The sequence below is a fragment of the Macaca thibetana genome, chromosome 5, assembly GCF_024542745.1.
Source record: "Macaca thibetana thibetana isolate TM-01 chromosome 5, ASM2454274v1, whole genome shotgun sequence".
Taxonomy (NCBI): Eukaryota; Metazoa; Chordata; class Mammalia; order Primates; family Cercopithecidae; genus Macaca; species Macaca thibetana.
This window is the reverse complement of record NC_065582.1, coordinates 105,216,723-105,239,024: the sequence shown is the minus strand read 5'-3', so window position 1 is coordinate 105,239,024 and position 22,302 is coordinate 105,216,723. Positions and strand designations below refer to the sequence as shown.

Genomic DNA, 22,302 nt, shown 5'->3' with positions numbered 1-22,302 from the left:
CAAAAAGGTGAACTGGCAGAGAGCGTTTGATCAGAAAAACTAAATTTCTATGGTTTACCCTCTTAATATGGAGACAAACTATATGGCTAATCTCTCCTCTGGCCCTTCCTAGCACATGAGAGAATCTTTGAGTACGGCACCAGAGAAACCACATCTGTCTCCATTATCACCACCTTCTACAGGGTCCTGTGCTGAGAAGTGATTCATTCCTGGCTGAGTAGAAGATTTCGTGGAAGTCAGAGGGTTCCCATCTAAGAAATCATTGCCAAGCAGTTCATTCTAACCAGATTTCAGTGACATGATTTAGGGCACAAAATGGTCCAAACTAAGTGGCTGAGAGACAGAAACCAAAGGTTCTCCTCATTAAAACTTAACTGGAAATTTTTTTCGTTAAGAAGACACAAGTACTGTTTCGTGCCTGAGAAAGTCTTTACCAAATTGTGCTCTCTGAATACACAATGTTATCCAGTTGTTCTGTACTTAGTTCTTTCAGTAGAAAATTTAGGGGGTTTTTTCCCCGCATATTCCCATTCAAGTAGGAAAACCTATCAACTTCTCTATAAATTAATATTTACATCATTTACTATGCTTTTGGTTACAATTAAAAATAGGTAAAGAAAAAAGTTCTAAAAAGCTGAAACAAGATAGGTAATTTTTTTCTGCCTTTCTAGCCCCTGATTCTTGCCCCTCTCCTTTTTTCCCATTTATGTATTTTTTTAAAATCTTAATGCTTTTAGGTAAAATATTAAACCAGAGTGTCCCTCTCATCCTCTACGGCATTGTTTTAATGGAATAAATACATTTTAGAATAAATTTTTACAATGTTCATTATCTCATCTTTTCTGTTAATATCTGTACCTGTTTTTGTCAGTGTTCAAGATTTGTTGTGTTTTGTTTTGTTTGTAGACTTAATCAGCTTCTGTTACTATTATAGCATTATGCTATAATAGTATATTATAGCGTATACAATCAGTATTACAAACAATACTGATTGTATATAAACAATCTGATTGTTTACTAAAGAAAATGCCACTTTTAGCTTGAAAAAAAAAAAGAAAGGTAATTTATGAAATCCTATGACTTAAAAGTCTAGAGGAGGGGTAGCTTCAAGTGGTGAGAGGCCATTGCCGGGGTAATGGTGGCAGGAATTGCAAATAAACAGGAGAAGCAAGTTCCTGCTTGTTCTTCCTGCGTTCCGGTCTCCCTCTAGTGCCTCCTATCGGCAGAGTCTAACAGACCCAGCTGACAAAGCACAAAAGTGGTTTTCAGAATCTCAGCCCAGCATCACAGAACTGAGTCTAGAAGAGAGGGTTTGGAGTTGAGAGACAATAGCTTAATAATGACCACATTTTCATAGAAAATGTTATTTCAAAATTATTGTTATATGAAAAGATGATGAGAGAGAATGCAACCAAAAAATGTAAGAAATGAATATCAAAGAGGTAGGTCAGGCAATTAATTAATAAAAGCATTTATGTTCTTTTTCTGGATCATGTGATGTGTTTGCTGTTACTTTTCTGTATTTTAAATCATAGTTTCCTTTCTTCTGCTAAATAAATGTTCACCTACATACCTTAAAAAATAAAAAAGAAAAGATTTTCAACATTCCCAATGTAGCACAGAGCAATCACAAAGTCTTAAGAATGAAGAGGTTAAGAAAACAGCACTTCTGAATCTCTGCTCACTACCCCCAAGGAGAACCCAGCTCAGCGGGCATTTTTCTCCTGGATGTTTCATTCCCCAAAATTTAGTCAAAAGTGGAGCAAGGGAAAGAGAGAGAGTGATCCTAGTGTCCCTACTTTCCCCAATCCCTCCATAACTCCTGCCTTCCCCTGTCTCCCAGTCTACACTGGGGTCACAGAACCCCTGAGAACAAATCCTGTCACCCCAGGTACACTGTGCCTTGGACAGAGGAGGTACAGAGTATAGTGTTTTTGCTTAATTACAGAGCCACCTTTGTGCTGTGTATGATCTGTTTTCCAGAATCACTACTCTTCCTTTTTGTACAGTGCATCTTATGGAGAATAACAATCTTTTTTATTTTTTTGTAGGTTAAGGGGTTGCATTAGTCCGTTCTCATGCTGCTAATAAAGACATTCCCAAGACTGGGTAATTTATAAAGAAAAGAGGTTTAATTGACTCACAGTTCCACAGGGCTGGGGAGGCCTCAGGAAACTTACAATCATGGCAGAAGGGGAAGCAAACATGCTCTTCTTCACAGCAGCATCAAGGAGAAGTGCTGAGCAAAAGGGGGAAAAGCCCCTTGTAAAACCATTGGATCTGATAAGAACTCTCCCACTATCATGAGAACAGCATAAGTGTAACTGCCCCCCATGACTAAACCACCTCCCACCAGGTCCCTCCTGCTACATGTGGGGATTATGGGAGCTATAATTCAAAATGAGATTTGGGTAGGGACACAGCCAAACCATATCAGGGGTATATTTTCTTCTGTCTTAAATATGAAAGCCTATGTGTATTTCTCTGTGATTCTGCTTAAAGTTATTTTATATAATGAGTTTTAATAGATTAATAAATAACTGTAAGCTTCTGGAAGGAGGAAATGTCCTTTTATATCTTTATATTCCCTTCATGCTTTCTATCAGAATTCCATTCAGTTACAAGTAACAGAGATCTGAAAAATAGTGGCTTAAACATACAAGGTTTTATGGTGACATGTAAAGTAGGCACTAATTTAGCCTGTCCATGTTATGGTGATAGTGACTCCATAAATCATCCCTTACCAAGTTTTCTCTAGCTCTTTGCTTCACCATCTCTAACGAATGCCCTGTCTTCCAAGATGGCTGCTGGAGCTCCAGGCTTCACTTCTACATTCTAGCCAGCAGAGCAGAGGAAAGGAGAAAAGCATATCCTTCCATTTTAAAAAGGAGACTTTTGAAATTCTCACATTACCCTATTTGCCCAGACCTTAATTGCATGGCTATACTCAGCTGTAAGGAAGGCTGGAGAATGTAGTCTTTTAGCCAGCTGGTAATGTGCATGGCTAAAGATTGAAGTCTATTACCAAGGAAGAGATCAATTATTATTTGATGATAGTGCTGATAAGGTATCAGATTATTGGCCAAACAACTTCTTGTGGAGAAGCTTTAAAGAGATGAAAGTTTAAGAGAGTCAATGTCCAGAAAGGCTAAGGTAATAGAAGAGGATTCAAAACAATTTACTCAGGGAAGAGTATTTGCAGGATTCAGAGGCCACTCCATGGCCCTTTTTTTACATTTAAAATAATATTTATTAAATTTTCTTATGATTCTGGAAGTGGACCTCTTAATTTTGGAAAATTTGGAAAAATAAAATAAATGTCTCCTACTTCCTGAACCTAGAGATAACCCTAAATAACATTTTGGTGTGCTTTACCTCAATCTCTTTTTCATGCATAAAGAATTTATTAATTTTTAACAATTAAAATGGGATCATTCTTGCTGTCTGTAGTGGTGTTTTAAACTGTGCTGTAAATAAATAAATAAATAAATAAATAAATAAATAAATAAACAATACAAAGTCTTCCTCTCACCTTTCTCCCTTGCTTGGTGTGCCACCCCATAATCGTTGCTGCTGATAGTTACTATGTTTCACACCAGAGTTTATTTTTGCATATTTCAGCAAACATAAACTTCCGTATTCCCCCTGCCACTTTTTACACAGATTCTAGCCCATCATACACAGTGTTCCTCACCTTGCTTTTTTCATTCACACACTATTCTGTGCCTTGTTTCTGCCTCACAAGCACAGAGCTTTCCTCTTCTCTTTCATGGCATTTCTCCCTGTGGATGCACCCCATTTATTAAACAGCTCCCTACTGATGGCGCTTGGGTGACTTCTAATCTTGGTACTACAAACAATAAACAGCCTTTTGGGATCTCATTTGCATACAAGAGCATATGCAAAGAATAAATGACTAGGAGTGGGATTGCTATGTCAAATGCATCTGTGATATTAATAGGTATTATCGACTTGCTCTCTGCATTGATTGTAACAATTAACCCTCCCACCAGCAATGTGTTAGAGGGCCTGTGACCCCATGGCCTCATCAAAAGAGTGTATTTTCAAACTTTTGGAGTTTTGATAGTCTGATTAAAAAAAAAAATCCATCTTGGCATAGCTTTAGTTGCAATTTCTTTATGAGCAAGGTGGATCCATAGTTTTCAAAATATTCCTGTCTGACCAGTGTTTCTGTTCATTGCCTTGCCCTTCATGATCATTTAACCATGAGATCTCTGGACAAACAATGCTCTGTTTGACTAATAAACATAAAAGAGTTGGTATCCCCAAGTGAGAAGATGCTAGTTTTCCCTGCATCTTATCCCTGGGAAAGATGCCGGCTATATTCCTGCTGAATGGTTATGATTTTGATGGTTTATACCTTGCTTTATTTCTAAGCTATTTTAAATAAGAAAATTGGAAAGGGAAAATTTGAGTAAAAAAAATGACTGGAAGAAAAGCAATATGAAGCCAGGAATGAGGTCAGTACACTAAGTATTCTAGACAGTTGCTACAGACAAGTCACATATTTGTCCAATCAAAGAGAGAGTTTAATACAGGATATGCCTCAACTGTGCCTTGTTAGAAACTGGCTTTACTGAAGCTATAATAGATCAGAGAGTGCATTGAGAGAAGATATTCCTTCCTCCTTTGCCCTTCATGCCCCAGACTTCGTGCCATATCTGACTGGAGGATTGGGAGGAAGGTGGTGCACCAAGTGGGAAAAGAAAACAGGAAGAACTTGGTAACAAGAGCTAAGGAAAGAGGTGGAGAAAAACAGCTCAGAAAGTGCCGGGTCAATAAGGCAGCTGGCTCCCAATATAACCTAAACATGGATGGGTTATTCAGGTCACAGAAAAGGAAGGCATTTAGCAGCACTTATCAAACTGTAGAAGTTGTTGCAAACTAACATCTCCCTAATTCTATTGAAATTCTTATGATACCATGTAGTCTGCTTTCTGACCTTTGTCAGATTCCTTTATGTCATCTTAGCTTCTTTTCCTGGCCAGGTCATACTTGGGAGTTGAGCTCTGTGGAAGGAAGAGGGATTGCTTTAAGCTTGGTTATTGACAGCACATTGTAAGTAACATTGGAGTTCCTAGCAGAAGACAGCATAATTCTAAGAATATTCAGGAAAAACTGGAGACCATCTTCATGTCTGTATCAAATGACAGTACTTTGTTTCTCAGTATACTTCACGCATAAAATTGTCACTTTAAATAGAAAAATTAGTCATAGTATGATTGTAGCTCTGGTAAGATGTATTTGCTTGTAGACGGGAACATGAGAAGCAGAAAAGCATGCTAAAGCATTGGGTGAAAGTTTATTTTAAAACCCAATGTTGTCATATTGTCTTTTCTCTGATACACACACACACACACATCATAGCTATTGCTGAGTATCAAAATAAACTTGCTTTGCTTTCTTCATTACAGATAAAGCTGTACTCTCTCCAGACAAACCAAACAATCCCTTTACTCACAGTATTTTGTCTTTCCAGGCATCTTATAAGCCATTGTTGAAGCAAGTTGTGGAGGAAATATTTCATCCCGAGAGGCCAGATTCCATTGATATAGAACACATGTCTTCAGGTCTCACTGATCTCCTTAAAACTGGATTTAGCATGTTCATGAAGGTAAAGTAACCATGAAGATGTAATCCTGAATATAGAAATGTTCTCTTTGCTGGGCATGAAAATGCTGGCACCCTGTTAACCCTAGCCAGCACCACACAGATAACATTTGGTATTTTGGCTCTTCTAAAATCAAGGGCAATCTTTATCTTTTGATTACAAGCAGCCTGACCTGCTAGCCTCATACTGCTTCTTCTGACCTGAGCACTATGGTCTTTTCTGGTCAGCACGTGTGGTCTAAGGTGGAGGACACAAGCTCTCTGGGACAGCACTATTGAAACTCTCCTCCTTGCAGTCTATGTTTTCACTTAAAATGAATCCACATAGCACACACCGGTCTTAGTGACAGCCCTTTGCTCTTAATTCTAGAACTGATTATATAGGATGATGAGTGGCTCAGTCCTATGGCTAGCATCACGTCAAAACCCACTTGGAAATGACTTTTGGACTGGCAGACTCCTAGGTGACAAGTGCCAGAATTTTTCTGGCTCATATCTGGGGTGGGTCAAAATGACTGACCAGCCCTTGAAGTAGGGATGAAAGGAGGAAAAAGTACACAAATGTGATCTATTTTTAACCTACTGTAGAGTTTCTAAATCTAAAAAGATTTCAATAAGATTACAGGCTGACCTCTCAGTCCATGCCAGGATTTCACTTGTAATAACTCTTGGAAGTAACAGAATGTTTTGCCAGCATCAAAGCATCTTTGAAATCATGAATTAATCTACCTAAGAGATCTGGCCTTTCAGAGTTCAATAAATGCATATTCCAGGAAAACTGTTCCACTCCAAAAGCCAGAGGACAGATGCCAGACAATCAGACTCTAAACCAAGCAGTGAACCTGCTGGAGCGGACCTGCAGGTCTCCTTCCTGCTCTTCCCAATTTTCAGCAACTTCTGTTGCAGCGCCTGGTTGGTGCATTTTCCTTCTATATTTTTTAATAAAGCAGTGCAGTCAGCTTCTTCAAAGTGTTTAGGGACTTCTGAGTTGGTATAAGTAGGCCCAGAATTGGTCAGTGTCTCCCTATCCTGAGTAGCCCTTCATGGTGGCTAGTTGGTATAGAAACTCCCAGAGTAGACACAGTTTCCAACCTTTTCCACTTGAGCATTCTCTTCCTTCATTCACAGGCGTGGCTTTACCCTGAAGAGAGACTAAAATAACAAGTCTGGACTTTCAGAGCCTGGTTAGTAAGGTCTGAGGATGGCCCAATTCCCATGTGCCCTCTCCCAGACAGGCTGCTGTGTCTGTGGTACAGTCAGACCCTGTAGAGGGGGGTCTGACCAAGGGTACAAATGAAGGCTCCACCCCACCTGCACTCGGAGAGTTGCAGTGTAGGTGACAGGAGGCCCTAACTCTGCTCTTTGTCCACAGATGTTCCACAAAAATAACTGTTTATTAGCCAAAGGGATCTTTGATCAAATATGTTCCAGAAACACTGGCTTAAACAACAAATTTGGTTGTTTCTTTGTAGTCCAACATCACAGTGCCTTTAATACACTAATGGACTTTACAATCCTTCCTGAGGAGAATATAGAATAGATTATAGAACATAGTTGTGTTGTGTAAGGAGTATCCACCTGCATTTTCTGTCACTGTTTCATGAAACAAGAGTGTCACTTGTTGTTCTTGTTGTTGTTGATCATGTTTATTTTGGAGTTTATTTTTTAATGACCCTTTCAAACACTGCAGAGTGTTTTCTGCATCGCTTCCTGCTCCACTGTCCTCAAGCAGGCTCCACCTAGGAAGATGTTTAGAACCGTCCTGGGCCAGCACTGGGCTATTGTGTTTCTCTCCATTTCAAACCCCCAGGGTTAGGGCTCATGACGAAATGCTCCGCCAGCTTAAGACTGATCTCAGAGGGAGGTTTCCAAGTAATGGATTTAAGAAAAAGGAATTTGTGTTCCCCCAGTTCCCCCCAGCAGCTGTCAGGATCCATTCCTCAGCCTTTAGCTGTGAGGCCCCAGCTCTCAGTTGCCAGGGCATCTCATCTGTCTATAGGGGGTGGGGAGAGTCCTGGTGGGCTGGCAACAAAGCCCTCTCCACTCCAGCCCCCAAAGGAGAGTCATTTTGTTTGTTTTCTAAATGGGCCTTCTCCGTGGCTGAACCCTCCTACCACTCCACATGGTACAGCAAAGAGTTACCTCTGGTGTATGTGTTAGGGTTTGAACAAAATTGGAATGAACTTAAAGAGGAACACCCAGTAGGGCTTTGAGACACTGACTGTAGTTTCCCAAAGAGCTACTTCTTTGAGATAGAAGTGAAGCCATCAAGAGAAGATGTCTACCACTCTGCTTGAAGGCCCTCCAGAGGAGGATGCAAGATGCAGATGGAGTCTAACATGGCTATAACCGTTCACCAGCCTCCTTCGTGTTGTTTTCCATCACCTCTTACTCTCCCAAGTTATAGAGAACCTGTGATCAGTGTGTACCATGGTTCAGCCAGGCTCTTACCATTCATTCTGATATTGATCCTCATGACAGCCTTAGAATGTAGGTCCTATCATTATCCCTGTTTACCAGTGAGGAAACTGAGGCCCAGAAAGGTTACGCAGTAGATGTGAACCTCCAGAAGGCTGAGATGGGGTCTTACTCTCCCCTGTTCTCAGGCATTTTCCTAAGAGCACACAGGAAATAGTGACACCAGAATTTGTCCCAAGGTCACTCGTATTCCAAAGCCTAGCTCTTAACCACATTTCTTGGCTCCAGGAGGCTGCCAGGCATTTTCTTGGAAGTTAAGTATTCATGTACTCATATGTCATTCATTCTGGTTTCCTTCGTGGTTACTCATTAGCACAACTGCTCTCCCTTTTCAGCATCTATCCAGCTCATGAATAAAATCTATGCCTGGGCTGGTCATCGAGACAGCCAGTGTGAATGAGCTCCCTCGAGGGTCATCTGCTGCTACCTCATCTGCATCTCTGGGACTTGGCCCTGGGACTCATTGGCAGCACTCCCCAGGAGAATAAGTGTGTGCATTGGAGTTGAGTTGCCTCTATACATTGCATCTTCATTGTGTATTAGCTACCAACAGTTATTGCTCATTTCTTTCTTGTCACTTGCTGCCCTGCTTTGTTCTTCTGGAATCTGCTCCCTCCTCCCCTTCTCACTCAAGACCCACCAGTGCTGAGCCAGAAAGACACGAAAAGGCAAATTCTGCTGAATAAAGTTATCAATGTGGAATCCTTCCCGTGCTCAGGGTGCTGCTGTAGAAATGGGAGAATTCTAGAGCCTGAAAGGCTCTAGCTGAGCTGCTCATCCATCCCTTCCCTATCTCTGAACTCAAAGATGGTTTCGTGATGGTGCTGACACAGGGACACCCAGAAACAGGGTCTATAGACTGTACGGGGATGAGGGCAGATTGAGAGGCTGGTGAGAGATGCGCTGGGTAACAGAGCCAGCAGTTACTCCCGTGGGGTGTAGAGTGTGTGCCCTCACAGCAGGTGATGGAAGGAACACAGGAGAACATTGTCCAGGCCCCACGTGGCTTCTTCAGGGCTCTATACATTTTGTTCATACTTTTGTAGCTGCAGTCATATACTGTTTTGTATCTATACATATTAGGTACCTTTCTCCAGACTGTTTTTCTTCAGACTAGTGTTTTCCTAACTGCACAACTTGATTCACTGCACATTAGTGGATCAAGATATCAGTCCAATGGTTTTGAACAGCATGTTTTACTGAAAAAGAACAGAACAGACTAGATCAGAGTTCACTGCATCTAGCAAGATAAAATAACACAACCCAGTCGCACATAGATACACACGCATTATTTAAATGTTTTCTTATCAAAAGAATGTGAACGCTATCACTGTGAGAATCAGAAAGCTGATTCTTTTCTTTTCTGCATCCTCAGTGGTCGGTACCTGTATAGGCCTTACAAACAGCAGAGTCTCACCAAAAGTTGGGAGGGTGGTCAGGGTGGACCTGTTTTAGTCCTTATTCAGAAAGCAGCACAGCTCCAAGGCACTGGTTCCTCTTTCCAACTACTGCCCTTAAGCCAAAAGCTTCTATCTCAGTTTCACAGGGGTTGCAAGGTAGCAGCCCCAATCACTCAACTCCAGTGACCCTCAAAGGAGGCCCTGACCCTCCTTTCCAGCAGCTACTAAGCAAGGCAAAGCTGGTCATTGCTTCATCTGTAGGTAACCCCAAAGAAGCAGCAGCCCACTCGCTCTTGCCTCGCCCACCATGCGTTGATGTGCACAAGGGGAAGGAAGCCTGCCTCCACCTCTGTCAAAGAAATCTGATGCTCTCTTCTCCTTTCCACACTGACAGTGTGCAAATCTGTTTCTTCCAACTTCTTTGTTTCTCTAGAGAACAGAACAGAACAGAAGTAAACGAGTGTATTTTGTAGACTGAGAAATTCAAGGAATCAAGAGGAGAAATGTCTTCACAGAGTGGTCACATAGGAGAATGAGTGACACCAAGGGAGATTTGAGGCTCTTTCCTATTTAACAGCTTTATTTTTTAAGTTACATTTTATAAATGATAGACAGCTGTCTCTTTCATGCATTCCTTCCTCATGCCATCTACTATAAGCTATGCTAATAGCAATCACTTCATTCTACTGTGTTTGTTTACAACAGCCAACAGAGAGTAGTGGTAACACATCTGGAGTCACATTATTTGGGTTAGAACCCGAGCTCCACCATTTACTAGCTATGTGACCTTGGGCACATCTCTTAACCTCTTTGTGCCTAAGTTTCATCATCTATAGATCAGGGATGATAATAGCATCTACTTTTGGGGGCTATTATGATAATTAAATAAATGAATGCATATAAAGCACTCAGAACAATGTCTGGCCCGTAGTAAGTACTACATAAGTATTTGCTATTATTATTTTTATGGGTTTGTATCCCTGCCACACTGTGACGTCTGAAAAGAGCCACCTTTAATACCCTTGTATGCCTGTACGTAGCCAGTGCTCAAGTATTTGGGGCACAAAGCCTAACTGTTGGGTGAACAAGTGAATTAAATAGAATAGAATAGATATGCTGCCCCCCCAAAAAGTCACAAACATTTCATATTTCACTACTGATTTGCTCTTGTCAGAAAGGCATGGAGTGCTGAGTGCTCTTCTTTTGCTGTGCCTGTGGGAAGCCGTGTTCATAAGGCAGTAATGTGTTTTTCCAGACTCCTCTTTTTCTTTTCCACTGTGAGTAACTTGTTGAGCTCCTCAGTCTTGGGAGACATCGACTGTCCTTCTTGGGGCAAACTGTAGGGAGCCAGTGAAAATCTGGACACATGCCGTCACAAGCTGTTTCACAGGAATGGAGGCCAGCAGGGCTAGACCCTGGCCAACACAGAGGCAGAAGCCCCAGGCAACTCAGGCCCACAACTCTCCCAGGAGTACTTCAGCAGTGCAGTCTTCACGTACGGGAACTGAGCAAGAGCTCTGCTCTGCAAAGGTTTGCTGCTGCTCCTCGGGCAACCTCAGCACTGCAGGGAAATGGAGACCTCCATTCCAGGTACTTGGAAATGGCTCACAGAACTCAATCTTATTTATGTACATTTTTGCAGGCAGCGAAAGTTAAGAAAAATACCTGTGTGTCTAAGATTATCTGCATCAAACAAATCCTCTATGATAGGAAAGTCAGGGTAGCTGGATTTTGCCTTTACTAGAGTCAGAATTTCATCTGCGTCATATTGCAACTGGTTGAACTTACTTTCTTTGCAGTGTTTAGCATGCATTCCTGTTGAAATCAGATTGTCCAGAGAAGTCTTTCATCTCCACCTGTTCTGGTTATCTATTGCTACATACCAAGTCATCCCAAATCATTGATTTAAAATAGTACTGATCACTCATTTTATTCATAATCTACACTCTGGGTAGAGCTCAGTAGGGAAGGATTCACCTGCAAGATGGTTCATTCATATAGTCAGAAAGTAGACGCCGAGTGGTAGCTGGCATCGAGGGGCCTCAGTTTCTCTCCATGTGGGCCTTTTCATGTGGCCAAGATTTCTCACAGCATGGCAGCTGCATTCCAAGGGCAGGCATCCTAGGAGAGAGCCAGGATTCAGATGTATTGTATTTTATGACCTAGCCTCAAATGCCACATAACATCACTTCCACAGCACTGTACTCTATTTGTCAAGGCTATCACAAATGCCCACCCAGGTTCAAGAGGAGGGGACATGCACTTTTCCTCTTGAAAATGGATCAAGAGCATGAGGAACAGAAAATATTGTCATGGGCACTTTTGGAAAATACAATCTGTACTCCACCTAAATATGTTTGGCTGTCAAGCTGAGCAAGGCAGTGTTTGGCTAATCCTAGGAGTTTTCCCTCCAATCTAGAGGATGGAAAAATCACTCATGCTTCTAAGCTGGTTTCAAAATAAGTGAGCCCAGAAAGGCTTTGTCAATGAAAGGCCTGTTTGCTATTCTTCCATATGTTTTTTAACAATATAATATTTTTAAAAATACTTCCTGATAAGAAACTGAGCTGGGGAACTTTCCTCTCCCAAGTTTGCTCCATCAAGTCCCATAAAGTAAGCCAGATGAGCTGGGGGAAGAGCAAGTATACCCACTAGATCATTTTTCCAGCAGTTCTGAGAAGTGTTTGAAGTAACTTGATGTACTTCTCAACCAGAGGATAGACTTGCGGTTAGCCACACAGAGCTGTCAGCTTCAAAGGGCAGTGTGTGAAGCCCACTAGGGGGTGGTTCTAGCAAACTAGGGAGAAATAGCTTTGGCAGAACCTGACATTCTTAAAACAGCCTTTTCTCCAAAATCCTTGTGCATGGAATACCTTGAGCTCCTTAGAGAAAAGCTTGATAATGATCTAATAAATAAATCAAAACATACCTTACCCCTCTCCCTACAACATTAATTTAATTTAAAACTAGCATGTCTAATAGGCAGCACTTTTAAAGTGCATTTCTGGAATTTGTGGTTTGGATCTCAATCTCCTGAAAATAATTTATTTTCTATCTACTCCATATGTTTGGACCTCAGCTTGTTTTGACTAAAGGACATGATTTGTCAAGATGTTTTCTCTGATAAAATTGACATGAGGAGGTTGGGTTTTATCTAATGAAACTGCATGAGGCCCTTTTACCTCCTTTTAAGTGTGCTTTTTAAGATGTTCTTTCTTTGTTCTTTCATTTCTTATGTGGCCATGCTTAATTGGAAAAAATTTTTTAAACTATGAAAAAGACTCACAGAAAGCCCAGTGCTTACCTCTGGGTCCCTTATCTAAGTGGATATGAGTCTCCCATTGCCTTAAGTGGCAACAAAAAGAGGACCACAAGGAGAACTAGAGCAACTGCTCAGGTAGGCTTTGAAAAGCTGCTGGTGTTGAGGGGTAAGAGTTAAAACTCTTTCCATTGGAAGTAAGATGCCAACAAATTGTAATAACTTAACTAAAGGAAAATTTATTATGAGGCCCATGGGATGTCCTGGGGAACCCAAGGGCAGCGATGCAAGAGACCTCAGGGAGGATTGAGACTAAGAACTGGAAAGCCATCAGGAAACCAGACAGTTCTATGAGACCCATTCTGCCCTGAATGAGAACAGTGCCCTGCATTTTGTAGATTCTCAATAAATAGTATAAATGAATGGTTGAGTAGAGTAGCTATGCCACAGCTTTGACTGAACCTCATTTATCTTCAAGCTTTTGAGGTTAAGCTTCAATTCCCAGGGAAGGGCCTCTAGTTGGCCCACCCTGGGTCAGGGGGCCATTCCAGAACCAATCAACTGTGACTGAAGGACGGGGTCACACTGTGACTGCATGGATGCTGGGACCCTTTCGTATGACCATGTGGACAGGAGAGATTGTTGGCTTGTGGATTGGACAGATACCTGCAGAAGAATCTATAACAGGGGTAAAGGATGCTTTGGAATGCAGAACAAAAATCATGGGCTGTCAGTAAAGATTGATGTCAGGTCCTTGGATGGTGAGAGCTGAACATGCCTTGGAGGTCATGTAATCCAGTTACACATTGTTCGTATAAGAAAAACAAGACAGGGTGCAGTAGTCCTCCTGTAATTCCAGCTGCTGGGGAGGGTGAGGCAGGAGGATCGCTTGAGCCCAGAAGTTTGAGAATAGCTTGGGCAACATAACAAGACCCTGAAAAAAGAAAGAGAAAAAAGAAAGACTGGAAGGAAGGGAGGGAGGGAGGGAGGGAGGGAAAGAAAGAGAGAGAGAAAGAAAGGAAAGAAAGAAAAGAAAAGAAAGAGAGAGAAAAAAGAAAGAAAGAAGGAAAGAAAGAAAGAAAGAAAGAGAAAGAAAGAAAGAAAGAAAGAAAAAGAAAGAAAGAAAGAAAGAAAGAAAGAAAGAAAGAAAGAAAGAAAGAAAAAGAAGGAAGGAAGGAAGGAAGGAAGGAAGGAAGGAAGGAAGGAAGGAAGGAAGGAAGAAAGAAGAAGAAAAAGAAAGAAAGAAAGAAAGAAAGAAAGAAAGAAAGAAAGAAAGAAAGAAAGAAAGAAAGAGGGGGAGGAGGGAGGGAGGGAGGAAGGGAGGGAGAGAAAAGAAAAGAAAATAAAAGAAAAGAAAAAAGAAAAGAAAAGAAGCAAGACTCAGAGGGCTGAACTATTGGATTAGGTCCATTGGACTTAAGGACATTTCTGACAAGAGGAAAATATCTCAGTGTTCACATTTGTTGATTAAATGAATACAAATCCTGGAATTCCTCTTTGCAACACTATTTGAAACCATTGTTTATATTTTCTTTTTCTCAATCATACTCCATGCTGTGAAATACGGTTCAGTATTTGCATAACATTAGCTAAACATGATCCATAAGTTCAAGTGAGATAGATTTTGGTATGAACTGTAAAGCAAAAACACAAACTTGATTTTGGCAGTCTGTATATTGCATCTGACAGTGTGCAATGATTGAGAGGCTCTTTTGTATGCTAGTCATTGTTGCGGTTAAGGAAGATATAGAGACAAACCAGGTTCCCTACCTGCCAAAGCACAGCTATATCACGTAGCTTAAAGTTTTTTAAGGAGATGGATGAGAAAATTGAGGATTGCGGAGAGAAGAGATAAGTGGTGTGGTGGACGGAATGTGAGGGCACAGAAGAATAGCTCAGTCAGGGAGTCAGAGAAAGCTTCCCAGGGGAGTTGGATTTTGCCAGACCAGCAGGAGTTAGGAACTCCGAAGTAATGAAATGCCAGCATACATTGAGGTGAGTACAGGCAGTTCCAAATGACTGGAGCTAAGGGTGACATGCAGGGAGTAGAAGAATATGAAGACACAGATAAGCAGAAACTCGATCCCAGAGGGCTGGAGTTTTGACATTTGACCAGAAACACTGAAGTGCCATTGGATGTTTGCTAGGAATATATAACCAGTTTACATTTTATGAAGTTCACCCTGGCAGCAGTGCATGAGACAAAAACAAGAGCAGACTGACTGGGGAGGGAAGGTGAGAGGATGAAAGTCTAAGGTCAAGTAGGGCCAAGGGACGAGGGGACGGGGATGAAGCCTGGTGGATTCCACAGGACGGGGATTGACGGGATGCAGCCGTAAATGAGTGGAGGCTGTCTAGGGCCATTCATTTAGTTTGGAGTGACTGGATGGACAGTGTTAACATTGTTTCCATTGGGAAGCAGAACTGGAAAAGAAGAAAACTTGCACTTTAGACTTGTTGAATGTAGGAGCCTGAGAGACAGCCTGATAGCTCAGCAGAGCCTGGGCCAGTGTTAGCAATCTGGGGACACTGGCATGTGTGAGGCATTGAACTATGGACAGGGACAGGGCCACCCAGGGAGGATGTTTGGGAGAAGATCAGGGGCCAGAGGCCAGAGCAGTCAGGAACACAGCTTGTCATGGAGCAAGTCGAGCAAGAGGAGCCCTCCAAGGAGGGAGAGAAGCTAAGAGGGCTTAGAAAGTAGAGGGCAGGGGGGAAGTTTCAGGAAAAAGGAAGCCATCAACTGCAGCAAATGAGGCAGAGAGGTCAAGCTGAACAGCCGACGGGCTCTAGCAGCATGGAAACCTTTTGCAATGGGATTAACTGTAAGTAAAAGTAAGTCCCACAGGCTCTGGTGACTGGCTGATGTTTCTAAAGAACCAAAAGTACAGAGTTTTAAGAGATGAATGCTGATAAAAATGCTTTTCGTTTGAAGACTTTGTTGAGAAAAGGCAGTATGTGGAATGAAAGGTACAACGGTTACAGCTCTGCAGCGAGAGGGACTTTGATTTCAACCTCAACCCTACAGCTTACTAGTTCCGCCGCTTTGGACAAGTTATTCCACCTCGTTAAGCTTCTGTGTCTCTGTGTGAAATGGGGCTTCTGCCTACTTCATAGATTCCAAGGCTTGCATAAAGTGATGCTTGTTGCTTACCCTCTCCCACCTGATTTTCCTCCATAGCGCTCACCACCTTCCTTACTTACCCACTGACTTACTGATTTTATTGACTGTCGCTCTCCCTCTGCTAAAATATCAGCTCTGTGACAGCAGGGGTTCTTCTCTCTTTGGTTCACTGATGAATCCCTGATGCTTAGAATGGTGTCTGGCCCCACAGTAGTTAGTCAATAAATATTTGTTGAATGGATGAATAAGTGAATAAAACATGAAACATGAAGTGTTCAGAGGGAGTGGCAGTGCTGTTACTAATTCCTGGGGGGAGAAAAGCCATTACCAAGGGCCAACTTCAGTGTCACCCTGGGTGCTTCCGAGGCTTAGTACCCCCTTAAGGCCAAAGCTCCTATTGAACTGTCTTCCTTCTACAAGGCCCTGTCCATTGTTGTAGAATGACCTGCCCCTTGCCTGTTGTAGGGACAAATGAATCACAAATAAAGAGAAACTGAGTGGAGGAGCACCATGTGGAGGAGGAATCAGGATCCCAAACTCTTAGAGGGCACCTGGAAACTGGAAGCAGCAGCAGAAACCCTTCTTTTGGCAACCCCAGTGATAGAAGACAATCACAACACATCAAAGAGCTCTCCCAGGGGTGCACTCCTCCAAAGGGGTCTCAGCAGCCTCTGCTGCAAAGGCTGAGATGGAATGGTGTAAGGAAACTGTCTTCTCTCACCAGAACTGATGTCTTAAAATCACAGCCAGCAAAGATTTAGAAAATGAAGGAAAGAACAGTGACTCGGACTTACTTTATTAATCTGTGCATTTGCAATTGCAGTAGTTATGCTTCAGTCTTTCATCTTCAAAGTGCCTTATACCATGAACTAACATGCAAACAGGGCTTAGTCGTGTATGGCCTATTGTAAGGAATGTGTTATTCTGATGGAAAAGACTGAAAAGTCTCCACTTCCCAACAGTCTGCTGACTTGAACAGCTCCACAAGAAAAGTCTGGTATCAAAACATGAATCTAAACAGAAACCAAAATAGCAAACACCAACATGCATTAATTGGACCCATTTATTTGTACCAAAACCAACATTCCCCCCACTCCTTAGCCCCAGGGTATTGTTCTTTGTTGTCGCAGTTTGTTTCTTTTTTTTCCCTTTTCATCTGTCAATACATCCTTCCAGGATTCTCCCAATGTACTTTGGATTCCAGACTCTCTTATAGAAAGCATATGTCTTTGGGAACATATTGTACCACGTTCAAGTTCTGGAGCCAATTTATTTCTGTCCCAGGATTAAGTGAGAAACAACAATTGTTTGTAGGGCTGGAAGGAAGATCCGGGTTACTTACTCAGGCAGAAGAACTCTGCATAAAGTAAAGGGAGAGTTTCTAAGAAAAGAAGGGCCTTTCCTGTTAACCTGCGGATATGATTCATTCCTTCATGTAACTATTTCATTCATGCAACATTTACTGAAAGCTTACCAGGTGCTAAGTACTAAGCACAAACAGGCCAAAACCCACTGGTGTGGTCCACACCGTGTCTATAGCCTGCAGGCCTTTCTTACTGATATGGAAAATCCCCAAGGTGTATAGTTGAGTAAGTATAAGGTAGACTGTTAAGGTCAAGATGATGATTACCTGTGGGGAGGTAGTGACAGGAGTAGGTCATGAGGGGGTCTCTTCAGGGTGCTGGTTTTCTGTTTCTTGGTCTGGGTGCTGGTTACACTGGTTTGTTTACTTTCAAAATTAATGGAGCAGCACACTGATGATATGCATACACTCAGTAAATTATCATATGTTTAACAGATGTTCCAAAAAACAAATACCAGGTGTTCAGGTATGGCACAAGCCGCCGTGAATGGCTCCAGCAAATAGTGTGTGTGGAGGAGATGAAAACAGAGTCATAAACCAGAGCCACATTGTAAAAGCCTTATATGCTAAACTACAGAGTTCGAACTCTATCCTAAAAGTTATGAGATTCTATGCAGAGAATCTGAGCATGTGATGGAGCCGAGAGGTGTTTAAGAGTGTGGCCTCTGGCATTTTGCTCCTGGATCCATTACTGTGCATGAACCTCAATCTCTGCATTTGCAAAACACACTAATAATTGTGTTTGCTTTCTAAGGATATTTTGAAAATTAAATGAGATAATACCAAAAAAAGTGCAATGTCTGCTATATTCAATAATAAATATTTGTATTTTAGAAAACGTACTTGGCAAAAATGAGGAGAATGGATGGGGTATGGCCAAACTGCGTAGGGGAGACAAACTAGAAGACTGTAGCAGTGATCTAATGTGGAAGTAACCAAGGAGCTGTTGATAACTTTAAGTAGGTAGAATGAACAGAACGTCATCTGGGAGATGAAAGAGACAGCAAAGTCTAAGATGCCCCTCATGTACCTGGCTCAGGTGACTGTGAAGGTGGTGATGCTGTTAAAAATTCAAGAGAAGGAAAGGTTTTGGGGAAAAGATCACGGATCACATTTGAAACCTGTTGAGTTCAGAAATCTCGGGAGGTATCGTCCGCAGGAGCTGGGTGGTGCTGTCCACGGGAGCTCAACAGAGATGACTGAGCAAAAGGCATAGGTTTGAGATGTACATAAAAAATGGCACATGAGAAGATGAGGTCCTTCAGGGATGTTGCATTGAGTGCAAAGGGCAAGGAGCCAAGGATGGAGCCATAAGTAACAACATTTAAATGGGCGTACCGAGAAAGGGAACCTATTAAGAAATCTGAGAAGAAACAATTAGAAGGGTAGAAGGAACCACCTAGAGAAAGTGCTATCATGGTTCTTAAGGAGGGTGTCATCAGCTGTGACAAATGCCACAGAAATGTCAGGTTAGATGACAACAAAGGAGTGTCCACTGACTCCTACAATATGATAGCCACTGGTGACTCCCGTGAGAGCAATTCCAGGGTACAGTAGGACAAAAGCAGGGTTGCTATGGTGTCTGATATGCAGATTGGAAGAAAGCAGTTGACAAACGTGGTCAGGGAGAAACAGAGGTACAGAGCAGGATGCGGACTTGAGTCTTTTTCTAAAGATGAGAGTGTTTTGAAATTTTTTCCAGTATTCACCACCACCTATTTTGAGGCCATTAGATAGTCCCCTAGTCCTCTCTCTTCTCTCTGTCCTTCCTTTCCTCCTGCCTGCTGCCTTTGCATTCTGAATTTCCTCTTCAGAAGCCAAGGAATAATGACATAACTGGGAACACTTAATGCATCATCCTTTCAAGTGCTTTTAGAATAAGATGTTGAGACATGGGTGTAATCAGGCAAGGGAGCCAGAGATCTCAGCTGAGAAAGGAGTTGGGGGTTGGTAAGAGAAAGGGCTTCCTCTTGCCCTGCTCCTCCCCCAGGCACTCCTCTGGACTGCCTGTGACCCACAGATGCATTGTGATGGACATGTACACTTATACCTTCATTCCCCTTCTCCTTGCTGGGGTGAAGCCTGTTACCCACCTTCTGGCTTTGGTGGCCACGCAGGCAGCTGGCAGACTTTTTCCTGCAAGGACTCCATGCATGCTCCATTCTGGCTGGGCCTCCCTGTCCCGCTCCACCCTTCCGGTGACTGATTGTCTCTGGAACTTGGCTCACACTATTTCTCCTGCCCACTCCTCATCAAACCAACTGTGGCTTCCAGATTCAGCTCAAAACATACTGTCTTCAGAAATTCCTTCTTGTCCCCTCAGTATCCCCATCACTGAGTCTAGTTATTGGTCATTTTGCATTTCCTGAGTGGTTACTTTGAGTTATTCTCATTTTAGTATATAAGAATATTTTTACCTCATTGATGAAATCATAGGGAATCAGGTGGAATTCTCCACAGCATCTTGTGTAGGTTCCATGCAACATGGACCCTCAGCTCAGGCTACCTTGAAGAAGTTAAGGGCTATAAGTCTGTACTGTAAGCACCTTGAGGGGTGGGCCCTGTGCTTTTTCATCTTTGTACACCCTCTGCCTCCACCTACCTAAGGCTTTATTTATTATTTCCACAAACATTTATTGAGCACCTATTATGTACCAGAAATTGTACTAGGTAAGCTGGGAATAGCATAAACCAGGAGGATGAGGCTCTTGCTTCACGGAATTTATGTTCTAGTAGAGAAGATGGCCAACAAGTAAACAAATAACTAAACAAATAGAGTAACGACAAGCTGTTTTACATGCTTTGAAGGAAATAAACAGAGCCATGCAACAAAGAAGGGGGCACATTTATACTGAGATTAACAAGAAAGAAAGAAGTTGTCCCTCAGCCTTCTCTTGTTTTTAGTAGCTCCTGCTCCTTTAACTTTTCTTTCAACGAAATCTTTATCGAAAGAGACATAATAAGGAGTTGTGTTATACATTTTCCCAGTCAATGAGTTCACAGACCACTGGGACATCTGATAGCTAAGAAATCATCATCTCTCTAAGGGCTGTTTATCACACCTGCATAATGAAGGTAGTGACACAGGATTTTTCTCACCCACTTTGCCAACCAGGGACCTCCACAGCCAGCAATGCCCCACTCCCAGGCCTTGCTAGACCCCAGGCTTGCCACAGGAGATGCCCCACCTACTCGGCCCACTGGGCCATACATGGCTTGTGCACTGGCTCAGCCTGTGGCTAGGCAGGCATGCCCCAGCTCACCCATGTTATAGCTTGTACCTGCATTCAGCGGTTCCCGAGTTCTTGTCCCATGCCCAAGAAGAACAAGGTCACACTGACAATTGAAAAGTGAGGAGGGTGGAGAAGAATTTTATTGAGCAACAGAACAGCTCTCAGCAGAGAGGGGATGCAAGGGTGGTCCCCAACTGAAGTCGGGTGGTCCCCAACTGAAGTCAGGTGGTTTCGCTCTGTGTGTGGCTGTGTCCGGGGCTTTTATGGGCTCAGAATGGGAAGTGCATGCTGATTGGTTTGCAAGTATGCAAAAAAAAGGCTAAAACAAAGTCACCACTGAAAGATAGACATGACAGTGTAAAAAACCAATTAGGGAAGGGTAGGTATATGTAAAATAGGGGAAGGGTAGGGATCAATCAGAGGAAAACACACCAAATAGGAAGACAGGTTCTCAATCCAATCCATGGATTTACCTAGGACTTGTAGCTAGGCTTTAAACTGTCATCAGGTTTCACCCCCACCCCTATCTCCCTAGGATTTTTCTGCCTCCTGCCACTATCAGTAGTAGTCCTGAGGTTTCTACAGAGGGACAATGAAGATGGCACCCAGCTGCATCGCACCTGCATCACTGCCATCCATCTGATATTGCTGGTGTTTTGTTTTGCAGGTGAGCCGCCCTCATCCTAGTGACTACCCTGTCCTGATCCTCTTTGTGGTAGGTGGGGTCACAGTCTCTGAAGTGAAAATGGTCAAAGATCTTGTGGCATCATTGAAACCAGGAACCCAGGTACTGAGTCTTCCATGATTTGAACAAGAGCTCAGAGGCAGGGGTGTGAAGGGTGGGTGAGGGCCCTCCACCCAGGGGTCCCAGTGCCCATCTCCTAGCCTGCCTGCCTATAACCCTCCTGGCTTTGTTTCTTCCCTCCTGCTGCCACCTGTGTCACAATGTCTTCCTGCAGCCAGAACCAGCCCTACATGCCCATACAGGAACAAACAAGTTCCTTTGTTCCCAGAGGTGCAGGACTGGGTCATTTTGATAAAGTCTATCATGACAGATTAAATGCTATGACACCAGGCAAATTAGCCCTAAATGGAAACTCTGTTGTTTGCAAAATAAACTGGGGTAGGGTGGAGTCTGGTGGGGTGAAGGGAGGGAGGAGAGCTCTTCTTTTGTAGCTCTGGGCTTCTGGGGCTAAGGTACTATTATCCCTATTCCTGATTCCTTAGGGTCCTATATTCTCTGGTGTCCAATCAGTGTTGAATATGTCAGGAGTTTTCACTGCTCTCTAGGCTCCAGATAATGGAGGGATGACTCCAAGAACCACCTCCCAACTGTGGCAGTTAGAGAGCAGAGTCAGAGGAGTGCGGGAAGGAGCATTGTCCAGACAATGACTAGTGTTGTAGCTTTCTTCTCTATACCTCTTGCCAGGCCCCATCCCATCCCCTAAACAAGAAAACTGGCTCTGTGGCCCAGTAGTGAAGAACGTAGACCTTTCTATTTTATGGGCCCAAGTTCCAATCCTATCTCTGCCTTTGACTAAGCAGGTGATCTGGGAGGAAAAAGCCCTCAGTTTCCTCATTTAGGAAATGGGCCAAGGTGGCTGTGAATCTTAAATCAGAAGAGGCTTGAGAATATGCTTCTTAGCACTGTGCCTGGCTCAGAACTCTCAGTCAATGATGGCTGCAGTTATTCCCGGCCGTTTTTGAGCAGTCACCACACTGCTGTGCTGGAGGATTTGAGGCTCACAGAATGAGGCAGCAGGAGCCCAGGGAGAGAGGCTTCTGGAAGAGGAGAACCCCTGCCTCTGGAAGTT

At 42.8% G+C, this 22,302-nt stretch overlaps 2 protein-coding genes across 5 annotated transcripts in view; one reads left to right on the top strand and one right to left on the bottom strand.

Moving 5' to 3' along the window:
- SCFD2 (sec1 family domain containing 2) overlaps nucleotides 1–22,302 on the top strand; it is an 807,609-nt gene that overhangs the window by 462,470 nt on the left and 322,837 nt on the right. Inside the window, exons 7-8 of one of the 4 annotated variants that reach the window (XM_050790570.1) lie at nucleotides 5,501–5,635; nucleotides 21,156–21,275. The exons of 1 other annotated variant lie outside the window; for it this stretch is intronic. In XM_050790570.1, coding sequence (XP_050646527.1) covers nucleotides 5,501–5,635; nucleotides 21,156–21,275 — 255 coding nt within the window. Of the gene's footprint in view, nucleotides 1–5,500; nucleotides 5,636–8,444; nucleotides 13,740–21,155; nucleotides 21,276–22,302 lie in introns of those variants that run through there. 2 more of the 4 variants (XM_050790572.1, XM_050790571.1) reach the window with 2 other exon arrangements.
- The window catches only part of LOC126954756 (60S ribosomal protein L14-like), a 1,186,913-nt gene that overhangs the window by 1,113,521 nt on the left and 51,090 nt on the right, over nucleotides 1–22,302 (bottom strand). The gene's annotated exons all lie outside the window — the stretch shown is intronic.